This window comes from Megascapheus bottae, chromosome 2 (genome assembly GCF_031878675.1).
Source record: "Megascapheus bottae isolate mThoBot1 chromosome 2, mThoBot2.hap1, whole genome shotgun sequence".
NCBI lineage: Eukaryota > Metazoa > Chordata > Mammalia > Rodentia > Geomyidae > Megascapheus > Megascapheus bottae.
This window is the reverse complement of record NC_143510.1, coordinates 91829065-91847998: the sequence shown is the minus strand read 5'-3', so window position 1 is coordinate 91847998 and position 18934 is coordinate 91829065. Positions and strand designations below refer to the sequence as shown.

General features: G+C 41.6%; 1 protein-coding gene across 1 annotated transcript in view; it reads right to left on the bottom strand.

The window, feature by feature from the left end:
- Ep300 (EP300 lysine acetyltransferase) overlaps window positions 1–18934 on the bottom strand; it is a 72239-nt gene that overhangs the window by 22968 nt on the left and 30337 nt on the right. The window contains 11 exon segments of the mRNA XM_090328794.1: window positions 14–102; window positions 1284–1523; window positions 3398–3516; window positions 6111–6255; window positions 6370–6549; window positions 7925–8359; window positions 9239–9376; window positions 12218–12327; window positions 12649–12726; window positions 17541–17712; window positions 18292–18409. Coding sequence (XP_090184920.1) covers window positions 14–102; window positions 1284–1523; window positions 3398–3516; window positions 6111–6255; window positions 6370–6549; window positions 7925–8359; window positions 9239–9376; window positions 12218–12327; window positions 12649–12726; window positions 17541–17712; window positions 18292–18409 — 1824 coding nt within the window.

The following is an 18934-nucleotide window of genomic DNA, read 5'->3' as shown; positions in this document are numbered from 1 at the left end:
ACATCACACTTACCTGTTCTGGTAGCTGTAGTAAGTGGCATCACGAGGGATTGTGCATAACTGTTTGCCATAGCAACATAGTGTCTGTGGAGAGAACTCCAACTGCAAAAACAAATAAACAAACAAATAAAAAACAAAAAAAAAACATTTGTTAAAATGATGGCTCACAGTTATAATTCTAACTCATGGAGGAAGGAGGCTGAGATCTGAGGATAACGGGTTCTGAATCAGCCCAGGCAGAAAAGTCCATGAGACTCTTATCTCCATTGAACTACTCAAAAAGTTACCTTAAACTAATTCTCTATAAAACAATTTACAAAAACACTCACATATTGAGAGCTAAATCCACATTACCTTTTTTTGTTTGGGTGGGAAAGGGGGAGGTCGGTCGTGTGGCTTGAATGCTGGGTCTGGGCACAGTCCCCGAGCACTTCAACTTGTCTACCACCCTACCCCTTGAGCCCCAAGTACCACTTCTGGTTTTCTGGTGCTTATTTGGAGGTAAGAGTCTCATGGACTTTAGTGTCTGGGCTGACTTTGAACCACAATCCTCAGATTTCAGATCTCCTGAGTAGCAAGGATGCAAAGATTATAGGTGAGAGCCACCGTGCCAAGCTCCAAATTACATTTATGATAAAATGAAATAGAGTAACATCATTATTTTCCTTTAATAATGTGATGGTTTGAATTACAAGACTTTACAGTCCTCCCCCCCCCCCCCCCGCCAAAAAAAAAAAGAGTGGAGGTATGGCTCAAGTAGTAAAGCTCTAGCCCTGAGTAAAAAAGGTGAGAGCTTTGAGATCTTGAGTTTACTTGTGCCCCAGTGCTGGCATAAATAGTTTTTTGGGTTGGGCACCAGTGGCTTATGCCTACCTAACCAGGAGGCAGAAATTGCAGTTAGAAGCCAAAGCAAGGCAGGAAAATCTGAGAGACTTGATTATTTCCAATAAACCACTAGAAAACTAGAAGTGGTGCAGTGGCTCAAAGTGGTAGAGCACTAGCCTTGAGCAAAAGAACTCAGGGAGTTCAAGCACCACAACCAAATTTTTTTACTGTGGTGTGTTCAAGTAAGAATAAACTGTACATCTGAAGCTCTTGGATTTATTACTAGTACTTTAAGACAACAGAGGGGAAAAATGGTTAAGGGTGAGAGGTGGGGGAAGACTATGATAGAAAAGGAGTTGGCAAAGGATGGGGAAGCTGTCAAATATAGAAGCAGATCATAGTATTGTTATGGGTATCATACAAGTTATAAAAGACGTGAAAGGCTACTCTACTTTTACCTTTTTGCCACAACAATATCCAAGGCTTTGCATGACAGGGTCAATTTCTTGATCAAAGACCTCAGATAGCTTAGAGCAGTATTTGTATACTCTGGAAGTTTTCCGGTTATATAACCAAGCATTGTTGAACATGAGCCAAATGTCATCTACATATTGCCAGGGCTCTTGGTACTGGCCAGTATCTAATTTCCTCTTGATTGTAGAAAGATCCATGGGGCTCTTCACAATATCAAAGTAATCCTGGAAGGATAAGCAACACCAAACAGTATTATTCATTCTTGTACAATGTTTTTTGGAGTAGAGAGTATCTTCCTTTTAACACCATTAATATTTAACATAGCATGTCTCTGATGGCTCTGTATGTCCCAAGAATCAATGGATACTTGTTCACCATGTGTTCACTGTGCTATTCCAAGCCTATGCTTGGGCGGATGTTTCTAGTATTGGGGCTTACCACCAGTTGGGCATGTCTCCATTTTATCTACCAGAGATGGAGTCTCACAGACTTTTCCACTGTGCTTTTCTTTGATTTTAGATGCAACACCGTAGTTCTTATTTGTAGGCCATTTAGGCAAGGCTTCCAAAGGTGATCCTCCAGGTCTCACTGAAGTAATCAAGCCTCTTGCCCGTGGATTTTTAAACAAGATTACAAATATACAAAGTGGCTCAGGTGACAGAGAATAAAGCTATTATAGATGCTGAACAATCTAAGCACTCTACCAGTAGGCAAGGCTCCTGGCCCCTCTGTTGACCTATTGTTCTTATCTCCAATTAGCCATTAGAGAACCAGACGTGGCCCTGTGGCCCAAGGGGTAGGACGATAGCCTTGAGCTAAAGAGCTCAGGAACAATGCCCAGGCCCAGAGTTCAAGCCCCACCACCCACTAAATAACTAAAAAGATATATAAAATTAAGCCAAATATGAGCCAGTTGCACACCGCCTGTAAGAACAGTGATTTAAAAATCATTGCTCAAAGCCAGCTTAGGAAAGAAAATCTGTCAGACTCTTATCTTCTACCACTGAGTATACAGCATAAGAAATATCAATCTACATCCACATTAAAAACAAAACAAAACAAAACAAAACTGGACTTGGGCCAAGAGTTTGTCTTAGTGGCAGAGTGCTTGCCTAGCATGCACGAAGGCCCAGGTTCGATTCCTCAGTACCACATATGTGGAAAAAAGCTGGAAGTGGTGCTGAGGCTCAAGTGGTAGAGCTCTGGCCTTGAGAAAGTCCGTGGACAGTGCTCAGGCCCTGAGTTCAAGCCAAGGACTAGCAAAAAAACAAACCAAACCAAAACAACAACAAAAAACCCCAAACTGAACTTAAGCCTGTAATCCTTATCTACCCAGGAAGATGAGATCTGAAGGACTGAAGTTCAAAGCCAGACCAGGCAGAAGTGGGATTCAATCTCCAAAATAACCAGTAAACAGCAGGCATGGTGATGTGGCTCAAAAGGCAAACTGCCAGCTGAACAAACAAGCCTGTTAGTAAATAAGCTTAAGCCCCAGAGTCCAAATCTTAACGTTATTCTCCATAGCCAAAATGTGGACACAACACTATTATAAAGTAACTAATTAAAATGTGGCTTTTGTACTAAATGTAAATTAGACCAAACAAAGGAATGAAGCACTATACTATTTAGGGATAACAGTGTATGTTTTTAATCCTACTACTCCAGAAGCTGAAACAAGATGTTACATAGTAACACCTTGTCTGTCTAACCCTCCTACTACCCCAAAAAAATACATTATGAATGAACTACAAGAAAGTTTAATCTTAGGGATAGAGTCCCTAGAATTCATAGGGTCAGATCCTTCATGCTGTCAAATAAAATGTTATAACATATTTTACATTCCTATTTTATGTAATGTCTAGAACACATAAATCCAAAGGCAGACTAGTGACTTTGGTTGGAGGAAGAGGAGGTTTGAGAAGGAAATAAGACAGTGGTTTTAATAGATGTGGCATTTCTTATAGGGGCTAATAAAACTCAGAACTGGGGTGATGATCTTACAACTATGTGAATATACAAAAACCCATTGAATTGTATACTTTAGTAACATGTATAGCTGAAATAAAGATGGATATCAACAGAAGCATCAAGTACTTACAGGAATTCCTAGAAGCTGAGGGTCCACGGGCTGACGAAAGGGAAGGGATTCTGGGTCCTGACGGTAAAGTGCCTCTAAGGTCGGCATTAGAGCCTGTCGTAATTCCTCTGGCTTGAAAACTTGTAAGAAAAATTTACGTAAAGTCAGTTTTCAGAAGTAAAACAACTTTGAAAATGCTTATGGTAAGGTACTAAAATGCATATGAATCAATTCCTCTGAAAAATGAGAAAACCCAAAGTGACTGTATAATCCTCAGACAAGTGAACATTTCTGCTTTGCTTCTCAAGAGTACTTCCAAAACTACATACGCAGTCATCGTTTTTACTGGTGCAATTAATTTTCAGAGACATTACTCGGCTGTATGCCAAGAGCTCATGCCTATAATTATAGTTACTCTGGAGGCTGAGATCTGAAGGCTTTGGTTCAAAGTGAGCCAGGCTCAGATTTTTTTTTTTTTATTTCCAATTAACCAACAAAATCAAAATAGGAGCTGTAGCTCAACTGGAAAAGGGCCAACCTTGAGTGAGAAAGGGACAGTATCCAGGATGAGTGCACGCCTTAGTACTGGTGCGTGTGAATATATGTACAGAGGTACAGACACAGGCTTACACACCTGCCCACACAAATGCTACATGCACAAAGTGACTTTTCAAAAGATAGAGGATGCTGTGAAACACAACCAAAAACTTCACAATTACAGTATTTAAAAAATGATAAACACAATGCTATCTTATCACTGAAAGAATGGATAGGATTAGAGTTCCTCATTAAACTGTGTATTGTTTTTGGGTTTTTGTTGGTGATTGTGGTCATGGGGCTTGAAGTCAGGGCCTTGTCTCTGAGCTCTTTTGCTCAAGGCTTGGTACTCTGTCACTTTGAGCCCAAGCACCACTTCCAATTAAATGGTTTTCCTTTGAAGGTGAGTCTCATGGACTCTACTGCGTGGCCTTGGCTCTAAATAGCAACCCTTGGATATCAGCCTCCTAAATAGGATTACAGGCAAACAAACTTATTAGAATGGCAGATATATAGTTTGCTCTCTCTATATAGCACAAAGATTGAGATTGATGATCATGGTTCAAGACCAACTCAAGCAAACTTTTTGAGATTACTTTTAAATCAAGTGCAGGGCCTGGTGGTGATTGGTGTCAAATGAATCTGGGAAGCCTAAAATAGGCAAACTGTGGCCAGGTAAATGCCTGGGAGGCACAAAGTACAAGTCTACATCAAGAACACTAAATTAAAAACACAGCAGGAAGCATGGCTCTAATGTATGAACACCAGCTTCATAAGTACAGTGTTCTGACTTCAAACCCCAATACTGAAGGAAAAAGAAAACAAAACCATATAATTAATTCCCCAATAAAGGAGGTTTTTTTGGGGGGGGTCATTTGTGAGGCTGGGTGCTATCCCTGAGCTTTTTTGTTGTTGTTGGTAGGGCTTGAACTCTGGGCCTGGGTACTGTACCTGAGCACTTCAGTTCTAGCTCTACCACAACACACTACCACTTTGACCCATAGCATCATGTCTGGTTTTCTGATTGTTAACTGGATGCACTTTCTCATGTACTTTCTTGAAAGGGCTTGCTTTGAATTATAATCTTCAGATCTTGGCCTCTTGAGTAGCTAGGATTACTGGTGAGAGACAAAGACCTGTAGCTCCTTTGAGTGGAAAAAATAAAAACAAATTGAAAGAAGGGAAGCAGACTGGACAGATGTAAAAATGGAACTTATTTAACTTTAGGGCATGGGATGGAGCTGAGATAAATGGAAAAAGAATAAACAATGGAAAGAGGCAATGGTAACCAATATACATAGCATTCAGGGTGTGGAAATTGGCCTTAGGCATTCTCAAGGCTAGCAAGCTACCACTTGAGACACATCACTTCTGGCTTTTTTCCTATGTATGTGCATGCTAGGCAAGCATTGTGGCTCAAGAGACAGAACACTAGCCTTGAAATGAAGAGCTTGGGGACAACGTCCAGGCCCAAAGTTCAAGGCCCATGACCTAAAAAACAAAAACAAAAAACCCCACAAAACAACAACAAACCCAGAAATAATGCTGTGGCCTGAGCAAAGAAGTTCAAGCCTCACAACACACACACGCATATATATGCATATACATGTGTATGTATGGATATATATATGGAAAGAATATTTTATTAATCTCTTCTAAACAAGGTAAGTACTGTGCTTTTTTTTGTTTTGTTTTGTTTTCCTTTTTTGGTTTGTTTCGTGTGTATGTGTCAGTCCTAGAGATTGAATGCAGGCCTTCATTGCTCTGACCTTATGTGCTCAAGGTTAGCACTAAAACACTTGAGGTATAACTTGACTTCATGCTTTTATTAGTTTATTGGAGGTTAGAGTTTGATATACTTTTCTTGTTGGACTGGTTGTGAACTGTGGTTCTCATATCTCAACCTCCGGAGGAGCTAAGATATAAACATGCTTGAGCTAGTGGCACCCAATTTATACAGGTATGTTTCTACTTGAGCTTTAAAAAACAAGGTAGGGGAGAGGGATGTATACCAGTGGTTGCTCTTTTCCAATAATAATAATAATAATAATAATAATAATAATAATAATATCATTAAGAGACCAGTCCTAAGGCTCTTAACATGAAATCACATTTTCTGAGGCTCAATAGGTTAATTACCCTATTCCATAAGTCTTTGATCTTAAAACTTCTCTGATAGAGAAACCAAAAGACTTACTCTTTTTCTTTGACTGTCCTGGAGCTGGAGAGGACTGAGTAGCTGAAGTACTTGGCTGGTCTTCCTCCTCTTTTATTTCACTTTTCAACTCTGTACCTCTCTCTTCTGGTTCTGAAGGTTCCACTTTACAGTCATCGGCTTTAGCCTAAAACAATGAAGAAATTTTCAGTATTACAAAGCACTTTCACTGTATTCACTACAGATATACGTTACATTAAGTACCAAAACGAAATCACAGCAATTAACTGTTTTCTCTCACCTCTGGGATATCTTCAGGTGGAACATCTGCTGACTGTGGTTGATCTACTTCCATTCTGACCTCTGTTTTTACTTCCTGTGAAGGCTGCTTCTCAGGAATATTCTGAGAATTCACTTCAGTGGAACTAGTTGATGGAGGGTTTGAAACCTGTCCTTCAATGTTTACAGCAGGCTGGGAAAGCTGGGCAGAAAAGATGCAAAGCACGAAGCACATGAAAAGCTTGTCAAATTCTACAACCATACCAACTACCCAGGATTATCCGCTTTTGTTTGGATAGTCCTATGGTGCTTACTATGACAATGCTGTTGTGTTAAGAACATTGAGAATCAGGATTTGAGTATTCTGGCTGGTTATACATAAAGTAGCAAGCAAGTTTCTCTGGGTAAGTATCATTCTCTGCCCAAATGTGTGACTATAGAGTTCCCAAGAGGACTGCTTCATGAGAGCAATTATTAAGACAAGGAAACTATTATCTTTTGGTTTACACTTCTCATTAAAGAAGTTTAAGATGACTTTTCTCTTCTCTTTTAGTTTGATTCTGGGGCTTAAACTCTGGGCCTGGGCACTGTTCCTCAGTTCTTCAGCACAAGCTAGTGCTCTACTACTTGAGCTACAGCACTAATTTCCATTTTCTTGTGGTTCACTGGAGATAAAAGTCTCAAAGACTTTCCTGCCCAGGCTGGCTTTATACTGGGATTCTCACATTGCAGCCTCCTGAGTAGCTATGATTACAGACGTGAGCCACCTATGTCTGGCTGATTGTTTTCTTCTTTTTTTTTTTGCCAGTCCTGGGGCTTGAACTCAGGGCCTGGGCGCTAGCACTCTGCCAGTTAATGTGGTACCAAGCAATCAAACCCATGGTTTTCAGCATGCAAGATGATTTTTTTTCTTATGGATGGTACTGCAGATTGAAGTGAGTGTCTTTCTACCCACCTGGGGCATGCCTCCATCCCACAGCAGAGGAAGTTTAAAAGCCATACTGCTGGGCATAATGACTCAATGCCTGTAATCCAAGCTACTCAGGAGGCTAAGATCTAAGGATCATAGTTCAATGTCAGCCCAGGCACAAAAGACCTGTGAGATTCTTATGTCTAATTAATCACTAGAAAAGGGGAAGTGGCACTGTGGCAATAGGTATAGGGTGGTAGCCTTGAGCTGAAGACCTCGAGGACAGTGCTCAGGCCCAGAGTTCTAGCCTCCATGACTCACCAAAAAAAATTAAGTCAGCTCTGGCAAGAAAGCCCATTGGACTTTTACTTCTAAATGAACACTGAAAAACCCAGAAATAGAACTGTGGTTTAAGTGGTAGAGGGCATAAGGAGTTCAGAGACAGTCCCCAGGCCCTAAACTCAAGCCCAGCACTGATATACACCTCTTTCCCCGATGGGGAAATTCAACATGAAACCTGGAAAATCAGGAAAAGCATTGAGATTCACTCTCTTCATGGAGACAAGAAACAAAGCTTTGAAAAAAGACGGTGCACAAGTAACAAAGGTCTACTAGACCAAAGTCATTCTTCCTAAAGCTCATTTTTTTACCCAATCTCTCTGCTCACCGGAGTTGCAGGCTGTGGAGGCAGCAGAGGTGCTGTCGGGGTAGGAACCGAGGCTGTGACAGTCTGCTGTGACCGAGGCTGTTGCTGGGGCTGGTCAGCTGAAGGAGCAGCAGGAAGTGAAGGCTGCACTTGAGGAGGAAGCTGTGTTGGAGGTGTAGGTGTCTGCCTGGAGGGGGGAAGTAGGGCTTGGGACTGTGGTCCAGGTGGCAAAGTAGGAGGTGTAGGAACAGGTGCTGGAATTGCTGTTGCTGGTGGCTGCTGAGCCCCTATGCTTGGAGGAGTGTGATGAGGAGTAGGGGTACGACTAGGTACAGGAGAAGGCGAATTCTGATGCAGAGCTTGTTGAGGAAGAGGGGGACAGTGAATGTGGCTTCCTTGAGAGCCTGGAGGCATTATAGGAGAGTTCACTGGGCAGGAAGAACTGGACATTTGTGCCTGTGAAAATGAAAAGCACAAGTTATTTTCTAGAGGCATGTTATGACCATTTACAACAAACTGAAGAAAAGAGTGTCAGGGGCCAAGAATTTGGTCTAGTGGTAGAGTGTTTGATTATATGCACAAAGACCTGGGGTTCAATTCCATGGTACCACATATATAGGGAAAAAAAGCTGGAAATAGTGCTGTGGCTCCAATTATAGTTCTAGCCTTGAGAAAGCCCAAGGACAGTACTCAGGCCCTTACTCAGTTCAGTCCCCACCACTGGCAAAAAAAAAAAAAAAAGCAAGCAGGACAGGAGTTTGGCCTAGTGGTAGAGTGCTTGCCTAGCATGCACGAAGACCCAGGTTCGATTCCTCGGTACCACATACATAGAAAAAAGCCAGAAGTGGTGCTGAGGCTCAAGTGGTAGAGCTCTAGCCTTGAGAGAGTCCAAGAACAGTGCTTAGGCCCTGAGCTCAAGCCCAGTACTGGGGGGAAAAAAAGCACACGGATAGCACTTAGGTCCTGAGTTCAAGTCCCAGGAATGAAAAAAAAAAAAAAAAAAAAAGCATGGACACCAGGACACCACCATTTTCAATTATTTTTCCTAGTTTGTAACAACACTAGTGCTATATCACAGAATAACTGCTCCTTTTTTTTTTTTCTTCAGAACACTATATTCTAAGACTGTTATTTACAACAAAGCAAAATCCACACAAAATCAGCTTCCCGCCCCCAACTTTAAGACCAACCTAGGGTATAGGGAGATCCTTTGTCAAAATAAAATAAACTTTTTACCCACTGTTGGTTGCTACCTTTCCCTGTAAATACTTAAGACTGAGAAGTATTCCAGACTAAAAAAAGAAAATCAGCAGAAAGTCAATTTATGAGACATACTTGAGAAACTGGTGCTTGACCGTTGGAAGGAGCCAAAGGTATATTTGTTACATTCATGCCCTGTGGTGGGAACTGAGTTTGGGAGAGGAACTGGCTCTGGTTGGAAGGCTGCTGTATTCGAGGTCCATAGCCTAGAGGCTGTAAGAGAAACAGAGCATCAAACTGTTTTATTAGTTATTCTACTGGGTCTTCTGCAGGGTTTATGGAACACAGAGGGAGACAAGTAAATATATAAGAGAACAGGAGAAACAACATAGAAGCTTTACTTTTATGCGAAGACAACAGAGAGTAGTACCCCAGCTTATCAAAGCCTTCTTTCAAGAATGTACAAATAAGCCGGACTCAGTGGCTCACCCCTATAATCCTAGCTACTCAAGAAGCTGAGATCTGAGGATCACAGTTCAAAGCCAGCCTGGGCACTAAAGAATGTGAGACTTATCTCCAATTAACTACTGGAAATGGGGCTGTGGCTCAAGGGGTAGGGTGGTAGCATTGAGCTGAAAAGGTCAAGGACAATGTGTAGGCTCAGAGTTAAAGCCCCATGATCCCCTCACGCCCCTCATCCCTCAAAAAACAAAACAAAACAAAACAAAACAAAAAACAGAGAAAATAAGTCAGGTACGGTAGTTCATGCTTATAATCTTAGCTATTCAGGAGGCTGAGATCTGAGGATCAGGGATCAAAGCCAGCTGGGGCACTAAAGTTCAATGAGACTCTTATCTCCAACTAACCACTAGAAAACCAGAAGTGACAATGTGGCTCAAGGACAGGTAGGGAGATAGACTTGAGCTGAATTGCACAGGGCCAGCACCGAGGTCAAGAGTTCAAGCCCCATCACAGACTGCCCCCCTCCCCCAAAAAAACAACTGTGCAAATGGGGCCTGGAGTGTGGCCTCATGGTCAAGTGCTTGCCAAGTAGGAGTCATGAAGTCCCAGGTTTGATTCTCTGGTACCACATGCAGACACAAAAGCTGGGAGTGGCTAGCTGGGAATGGCTAGCCGATAGTGCTAGCCTTGAGAAAGCTGAAGGACAGTGACCAGGACATTAAGTCAAGTCACAGGACAGTCCCTGAATCCCCTGCCCCCCCCCCAAAAAAAAAAAAAAGTACAAATGTATTTTCTCTTGTACATCTGGCTGGAATTCGAACAAGAAAAAGCAATGTGTATAAGCATCAGCTCTTTACTCTTTTTTTGTTTGTGCTACAAACACAATCCTAAGTATGCTTACTATATAAAACAAGTTAAATTCTATGAGTTGTGGCTGAATATCACAGCAATCATGATCTGCAAATACTGCTGCATTTATAATAGTATTATAGATTCTTTTTCAATTCCAGTTATGTGGTTTAAACTCAAGGACTGGTCCTGTTTCTAAAGCTTTTTTGTTGAAGGCTAGGATTCTACCCACTTCAGCCACACAGCTCCACTTGTGGCATTTTGGTTTTAAAAAAAGCAATAAAAGGGCTGGGAGTTTGGCCTACTGGTACAGTGCCTGCCTAGCATGCATGAAGACTCGGGTTCGATTCCTCGGTACCACATACATAGAAAAAAGCCGGAATTGGTGCTGAGGCTCAAGTGGTAGTGCTCTAGCCTTGAGAAAGTTCAAGGACAGTGCTCAGGCCCTGAGCTGAAGCCCAGGACTGGACAAAAATAAAAAATAAAAAGCAATAAAAAAAAATCACAAATTTGCCAGGCACCAAACCTGTAATCCTAGCTACTCAGGAGGCTGACATCTGAGGATAGAGGTCCACAGCCAGCTGAGTATTAAAGTCTGTAACTCTTCCTAATTGGTAGTTAATACAGTCTTGCAAAATTTTTATCCATCTCTGCCTCCTGAGTAGCTAGGATGACAGACCTCAGACTCTGAACCCAGACCGCTAGAAAAATTTCTAAAAACCCATTACTAGGTAAGAGATGAACATAAAAATTAATTTTAAGGTTTTCTGTTCATGTTATATAATTCTCATTTGGAGGGATAGTACTGAGATTTGAACTCGGGCCTCATACTTGCTAGACAAGTATTCTCCTATTGCGTCACACATTTTTTTGAACTGGTTATATTGACATAGGGTCTTGGTTTTTGTCTGGGTATACATTTTATCAGCATCTTTCCATCTGACACTTTGTGCGACATAACTTTTTGATCTCAGCTTCCCATGTAGCCAGGATTACAGAGGCAGTTCACTGTGCATATATTACAATTTAGACATTGATACTCCACTTCTTTTAAATACTGTATCTCTTCCCATCTATGAAACTTTATACTACTTAACTATATCTACATTAAAGGGCAAATACAACACAAGTGTAATACAAGAACAAGGTCTTCCCAAGCAAAGATGGAGCTATGAGGATTGGAGTGAAAGCAGTAATTACAATAAACTACAAAGAGATGTGAAGTAGTGACCCAAGAGGCAGAGCACTTGGTTTGAGCAAAAACATGTGGGGCCAGGAGAGTAGCATAGTGGTAGAGTGCTAACGTAACATACACTAAGCATTGATTTCAATTCCTCAGGACCACATACATAGGAAACTCTATAAGTGATGCTGTGGCTTAAGTGATAAAGCACTGGCCTTAAGCAAAAGGTGTCCAAAGACAGTGCGCAGGCCCTAGGTTCAGTTTCCACCCCCTCTCCCCGCCCCGGGCAAGAAAACAAAACAAGCTGAGCACTGTGGCTCACAGCTGTGGCTCATACCTAATTACTCCAGAGGCTGAGATCTGAGGATCAAAGCCAGCACGAGCACTAAAGAACCTGAGACTCTCCAATTAATCTCTAGAAAGGGGAAGTGTTCAAGGGATAGTGTGGTAACCTTGAACAGAAAATCTCAGGGACAAGCCCAGGCCCAGGGGTAGGGTGGTAGCCTTGAGTTAAAGAGCTCAGAGGCAGCACCAAGGCCCAGAGTTCAAGCCCCATGAGACACACGTATCAAAAAAAAAAAAAAACCAAAAAAGAGAATACCCAAATAAACCAAACTAACCGGGTTGAGAGCTCCAGGCTGAGCCATCTGTCCATGGTGCTGAAGAGGAGAGGTTTGTCGGGGTCCAATAGGGGGCTGGGGCATATTCATCTGGCTGAACTGATTCAAACCTGTAAGCAGATAGAAAATATTCCATTTGCACATATCCATGGAATTAGAGAACCAATGCAAGGTTTCTGAATTAAACTCTACATCCCCGCCAACTGTTTTTTCACTGGATGCCTGATCTTTTAACTGTCAACTACTCCCTTGACCAGTCAATGTGTTTTTAACCCACCAATTCTCAATGAGTTTCAAGTCAAAGAGGTACTCTAATTTCCAAAGCAGATAATATCTGCTACTGGCCTAAAACAGAATACTGAGAGGCAAGTATAATTCTAAAATACACTAGGGATTCTTCAAAGTGCCTATGGGTTGCTTTCATCATTTACCAGGTTGTGGTGTTATCCGAGGCATCATCTGGTTTGGCACAGAACCACGAATCATATTTGGGTCAGGTAGAGGACCATCTGGAATACAGAAAGAGTTCATCAAAGATCTTTCATCAACTGCCCATTACTAAAACAAAAAGCCACAAAATATAAACATTAACAGCTTCAAGAACCCAGAGCTTTCTAACTGCTGAGGCAGGAGCCAAACTGGCAAAGGTGTGGCCCCATCTTGGCCTTGCCTTGTTGCTATGGTAAGCTCAGAGCACTGGCTTCAGAAGGACACCAACTGTATTGAGGGATGAGGTACTATTACTTGCTGTCATATGCTTCTTGGGTGTCTTTCAGAACTAGGAAATAAAATGGTCAGTTGTGGGTGGGACCTAGTGGTGACTCCATACCCCTTGCCACTTGAGCTATGCTAGTTTCCCAAGTGACAGTACCTTGGGAAGGTGGGCCACACAACTTTGTGCCAAGACTCCCAAAATAACATAAAACTCCTGTTCTCTGAAACACTCCTGAGAACAGAAGGCAGCCTATAGGCCTGCAGGTAGAAAAGTGGCACCAGAGGTAACACCATACATAGGGGATGAACCCAGATGAGGAACCCACTGTCCTGATTAGCCTTAAAACTGAAGAGTAGACCTAGCGTTTGCGCTTAACTGAAGGTTTCAAGTAATAGACAGGCATGTTCATGTGATTAAGTAGCTCCTTAAAAATAGACATTTTTCTACAACTTTCGTGTCAAAGTAAGCATATTTAGGCAGAAATAAGCTTATTCCTACACATCATTTTTAGTCTGGTCCATAGTTTCCCGACTTAATAAATTTTATCCAAATCAAATAGCTGAAGTAGAACTCTGCTTCTATGTCCTTTGTTACTGTACTAACTACAGATCATGTACTATCTAGTCAATCTCTTGTAACCCTTTTGTTTGTTTCTTTTTTTCATAGGTTGTGGGGCTTGGACTCTGGGACTGGGTATCCTTGAGCTCTTCAGCTTTACCTGATGCCTTACACCTAGAAGCATAGTCACTTCCCATTTTCTAGTGATCAACTGGAGATAAGAGTCTCAATATCTTTAGTGCCAGGGCTGGCTTTGAATTGTAATCCTCAGATTTCAGCCTTCTGAGTAGATTACAGGCATGAGCCACCCCTCCACACCTGGTATTTTGGTGGTTAACTGGAGAGCCACAAACTTTCTTATATAGGCTGGTCTTGAACTACAAACCTCAGATCACACTCTTAGCTCTTCAGCTCAAGGCTATTGCTCTACCACTTTGAGATCCAATGCCACTTCTAGTTTTCTGGTGGATAATTGGAGATTAGAGTTTCATGGACTTTTGTACCCAGACTGGCTTTGAAACTTGATCTCAGCCTCCTGAGTAGCTAGGATTTACAGATGTCAGCCACCAATACTGTTTTTTGTTTGTTTATTTTTGTTTTTAATTTGTTCCTGGAGTTTAAAGTAACTACTTGCAGGGGTATGTATGGGATTTGAACTTGGTGATCTCACACTAATTAGTGAGATGTTCTGCCATAAAGTTACCTTCAGCTTACCCCTCCTCCCTTTTTAGCTGGATTTAACAGGTCTCCCCTTTGAGCACCAGATGTGTGCCAATTAAGACTTGGCCTTGAACCCTGATCTTCCCATTCTAGAATTAGAGCTGTGAGCCTGGTATGCACATATCTTCCCTTGCTACTTAAAGCCTTTATGTACGCTACTGTTTTTGCCAGAAAAACTGCTCTTCCTAATGCTTTTCACATCTAGGCACTATAAACCAGTAGGCATGGCACACAGCAGTACAGTTGCTAAAGGCCAGAGTCAATGAATATTTTGTAATTTAGTACCTCATGAAATGAAGGTCATTTTGTGAATTCCACTAATAACCCACTGATGATATAGTGTCACTGCTATCTCTGCTAGCTATCCCGCCCCCCTTTTTTGGTAGGTCATGAAGCTTGAACCTCTGGGTGCTGTCCTTGAGCTCTTCAGTTCAAGGCTACCACCACCCTACTCCTGGGCCTGGGCACTGTCCCTGAGCTCTTCAGCTCAAGGCTACTGTTCTACCCTAGAGCTAAACACCACTTCCCATTTTCTAGAGGTTAATTGGAAATGAGACTCAGGTCCTTTTGTGAGTGGGTTGGCTTTGAACATTGATCCTTAGATCTCAACTTCCTGAGTAGCTAGGATTACAGGTGTGAGTCACAGTCCTGTGCCCCACTCCCCAATCTTTTCTTCACCTTTTTTTGTTGACAGTCCTGGGCTTGAGCTCAGAGCCAGGGTACTATCCTTGGACTCTTTCTGCTCAAGGCTAGCACTCTGCCACTTGAACCACAGTGCCATTTCCAGCTTTTTCTATGTATGAGGTACCAAGGAACTGAACCTGGGCCTTCATGCATGCTAGGTAAGCACTCTACCACGGCCAAATTCCTCCTTTCTTCACCATTTAAACAGCCTGTATTCTCTTGCACAACTGTGTATGACTCCATTATCTCATGGTTTGGAAGCTATTAGTAGCCAAGGAATGAATTAGGCAAAGCATAGAAGTCTTAATGAGCTAATTTATCAATCAAGTGTTAATTCATATCAGAAATCACCATTATTCTAATACTACATAGGCACCCTTGGCAAGACCCTGTGACACCAGTTAACCAGAAAAAAGCCAAAAGTAAAAATGTGACAACATCAAGCAAAAACCTAAGGGAAAATTCCACGGCCCTGAGTTGAAGCCGTACTACCAGCAAAGCAGTAAAGACATTATCTGAAATTTTACTTTAAAAAAAAAAGAGTGCTTACAAAGCACTGAGTACAACTCTAGTACTACAAAAATTAAATTTAAAAATGTAGTTTTAAAGCTAGGGGCTGGTGGCTCAAACATAAAATCCTAGCTACCCACGAGGCAGCAATGTGACCACTGACAACCCAGAAGGGCAGGGAAAGACCACTAGACTGTTATCTTCAATTTCACCAGAAAACTGGAAGTGGCATTGTGATGTGAAGTGGTAGAGCACAATAGCTCAAGGCCAGCACCCAGGTCCTGAGTTCAGTTCAAGACTCAGGATGAAACAATTGACATGGTCACTTTCACAGGTACATGAGGGTGTTTATATTTAAATATTTGTGAGGCATTATGGCTTGTAACGGGGCTAAATAAATCACACACCCTGTCTTAAAATATAAAAAAAATAAATTACCAAAAAAAAAAAAAAAGCTACCGGAGTGGCACTATGGCTCAGAACTCAAGAGACAGTGCCCACCCAGGCCTAGAGATCAACCTTATGACCAAAAAAAAAAAAAAAAAGCCAGATGCAGTGGCTCATGGCTGTAATCCTAGCTACTCAGGAGGCTGAGGAGGTTCAAAGCTAGTCCCAGCACTAATGACCATGAGACTCTTTTATTTCCGATTAATCCGAGAAAAAAGTGAGGCTATGGCTCAGGGGTAGGGTTGTAGCCTTGAGCTGAGGAGGTGTGACAGTGCCCAGGCCCTATAATCCTATTTGGGAGGCTGAGATCTAAAGACTGCAGTTCAAAGCCAGCCAAGTCACAAAGTCCATGAGACTTTTACTTCCGATTATCTACCAAAAAAAGGGCTCTGTGGCTCATGTGGTAGAATGGTACCCTTGAGCTAAATAGTTCAGGGAGTTCATCCAGGCCAAGTTCAAGCCCAAAGGATAAAAAAATAAATAAATAAAAATTATGGGCAGAAGTTTGGCTAGTGGTAAAGTGCTTGCTGGGAAAGCAAGATGACCCAGGTTGATTCCTCGGTACCATATATAGAAAAAGTGGTGCTGTGGTTCAAGTGGTAGAGTTCTGGCCTTGAGAAAACCCAAGGGTAGTGCTCAGGCCCTGAGTTCAAGCCCCAGGACTGGTTTAAAAAAAAAATTATGGCCAGGAGTTTGGCCTAGTGGTAAAGTGCTTGCCTAGCATGCATCATGAAGACTAGGGTTTAATTCCTCAGTACCACATACACAGAAAAAGTCAGAACTGGGTCTGTGGCTCAAGTAGTAGAGCTCTAGCCTTCAGAAAGCCCAATGACAGTGATCAGGCCATGAGTTCCAGGCCCAGCATGGACACCAAAAAAAAAAAAAAAAAAAAAAGTCTCAAATGTGTCAAATTTTGTGTTTAAATTCTACGTTTTGATGATCAACTGTACTGGAGTAACACTCTATTACTTGAAACAGACTCCTAGCTCTTTTACTTTTTCAGGCCCCAGGTCAGGGAGGGGGGGGAGACACAGGGAAAGGGAAGGGAAGGTGGGTGCCTACAAGTCTCTTATTTCCAGGTAACTACCAGGAAACTGAAAGTAAAGCTGTGGCTTTACTGTGGTCAAGTGCTACTCATGTTTTTGGTCAGTAGTGGGGCCTGAACTCTAGGACAGGGTACTTTACTAAGCTTATCAGCTCAAGGTTACTGCTCTACCCCTTGAGTAGTAGAGCCATTGTGCCTCTTCCAGTTTTCTAATGGTTAATTGGGAGATAAGAGTCTCATGGACTTTTGTACCCGGGCTACCTTTGAACCTTGTTCCTCAGATGTCAGCATCCTGAGTACCTATGATTACAGGTGTGGGCCACTACACCTGGCTTCTGAGTGCTACTCTTAAGGGAAGAGCTCAGAGACAGCACTTAAGTCCTGAATTTAAGCTCACAGACAACAAGAATAAAAATTAGAAATTCAGGAATCACTTAAACCTAGTTTTACCACAAACATGAATTGTCTGCCAGTTATATGCAAGCCAATGTTAACTATGAGCTGTCATCTCCTGGTGTCACTAACTGTGAAGGATATGATGGGCGCTAAAGGTGTCAGATTACCAAGTCACACTAAATATCATATGCAGAAATCTTTTAATATATTTTTCTATTACTGGTTTTACTAGGAGGAAAAGCACTTACTTGAAGTCATTCCTGGTTGTGGCTGCCCCATATTAGGGCCTGGATTCATGGAAACTGGTACCATGCTTGCATTTGGTAGCATATTTTGTTTCTGTAGTCTAGTCCTTCGTTTTTCTTCTAGTTCTTTCTGTATTTTATAGATCTTCTCAGCTAGCAGGTGGTAGTATTCTGCCTGTTTTTGGATTTGCGAAGTAAAAGATGCTTTAAAAACCAAAGACGATTGAATAATATGAATGAAGTACATATATTGGCTTCACTAAAAATTTACTTTATCCTTTTGTTTAAAGCTCAAGTTATGTGCTCATGTTTTTGTAAGTGACTAGAAGTCTCATAGAACTTATACAATAAAGCACAACTTCTACAAGTACGTTCGCAGAACACACACTTGAGCAGAATAAAGACAATGAAACTCAACTGCTGCTTAAAAAATAGATTTCAAAAGTAAATTTCAAGTAGCTAATTCACCATATTCTACAAAAAATAGCAAAGTATCACTAATATCTCAAGACACATTAAGTTGATTGCAGGACAACTCAGATAAAGTGTCATGAGTGAGGCATTGTATTAAGAGAAAAAAATATTCTTGATAATGTCCACTTAAATTGCTTTATCTGCTGTACTCATCAGTAATTAAGTTGCACTAACAGCAAAACTGAGTATTAAGTATAGGCTTGCATGTGATATTATAGATGGAGGATAAACTAACCAGGACACACAGTTCTATAAACAGAAAGAAAAGCCACAGTCTTACTCTATTATTTGCAGATTCATACATGTCCCCTTCTACTTTCCGAGCATATGCAACCAGATTTTCCATTCGTCTGTCTTTTAAAGCAGCAGGATCCGGAGTGGGAAATATGGCTTGAACACTAGGAGTAGAAAATTCCACTACTGTCATAACTTGTCATATTTTCATTCAAATAGAAACGTGCAGTACTTCAGATGTTTTCCTGATTTCCTCTCATTTCAATATTGAACATTTGAGATTTAAAAAAGGAAGAGAAGGTAAACTAAGAGATGAGTGTCACTAACGATGTACATTGCCAGAGTTCAGTCCCCAATACCATAACCAATACCATAGCCTTTCCTGGTCAAAGCCCATCTGTAGGACTACCATTTTATTATTATTCTGGGGGGTGGAGTGAAGGGTTAGTTTGGGACTTGAAGTCTGGGCCTGGGTGTTGGTTCCTGAGCTCTTCAACTCAAGACTACAATCCTACTCCTTGAGACTCAGAGCCACTTCAGGTTTTCTGGTGCTTAAATATAAGAGTCTGAAGGACATTTTAGCGCCCAGGCTGGCTTTGAATCATGATCCTCAGATCTCAACCCTCTTGAGTAACGAGGAAAATAGAAGTGAGCTACCATGCCTGGCTAGAATCACCATTTTAGAATTA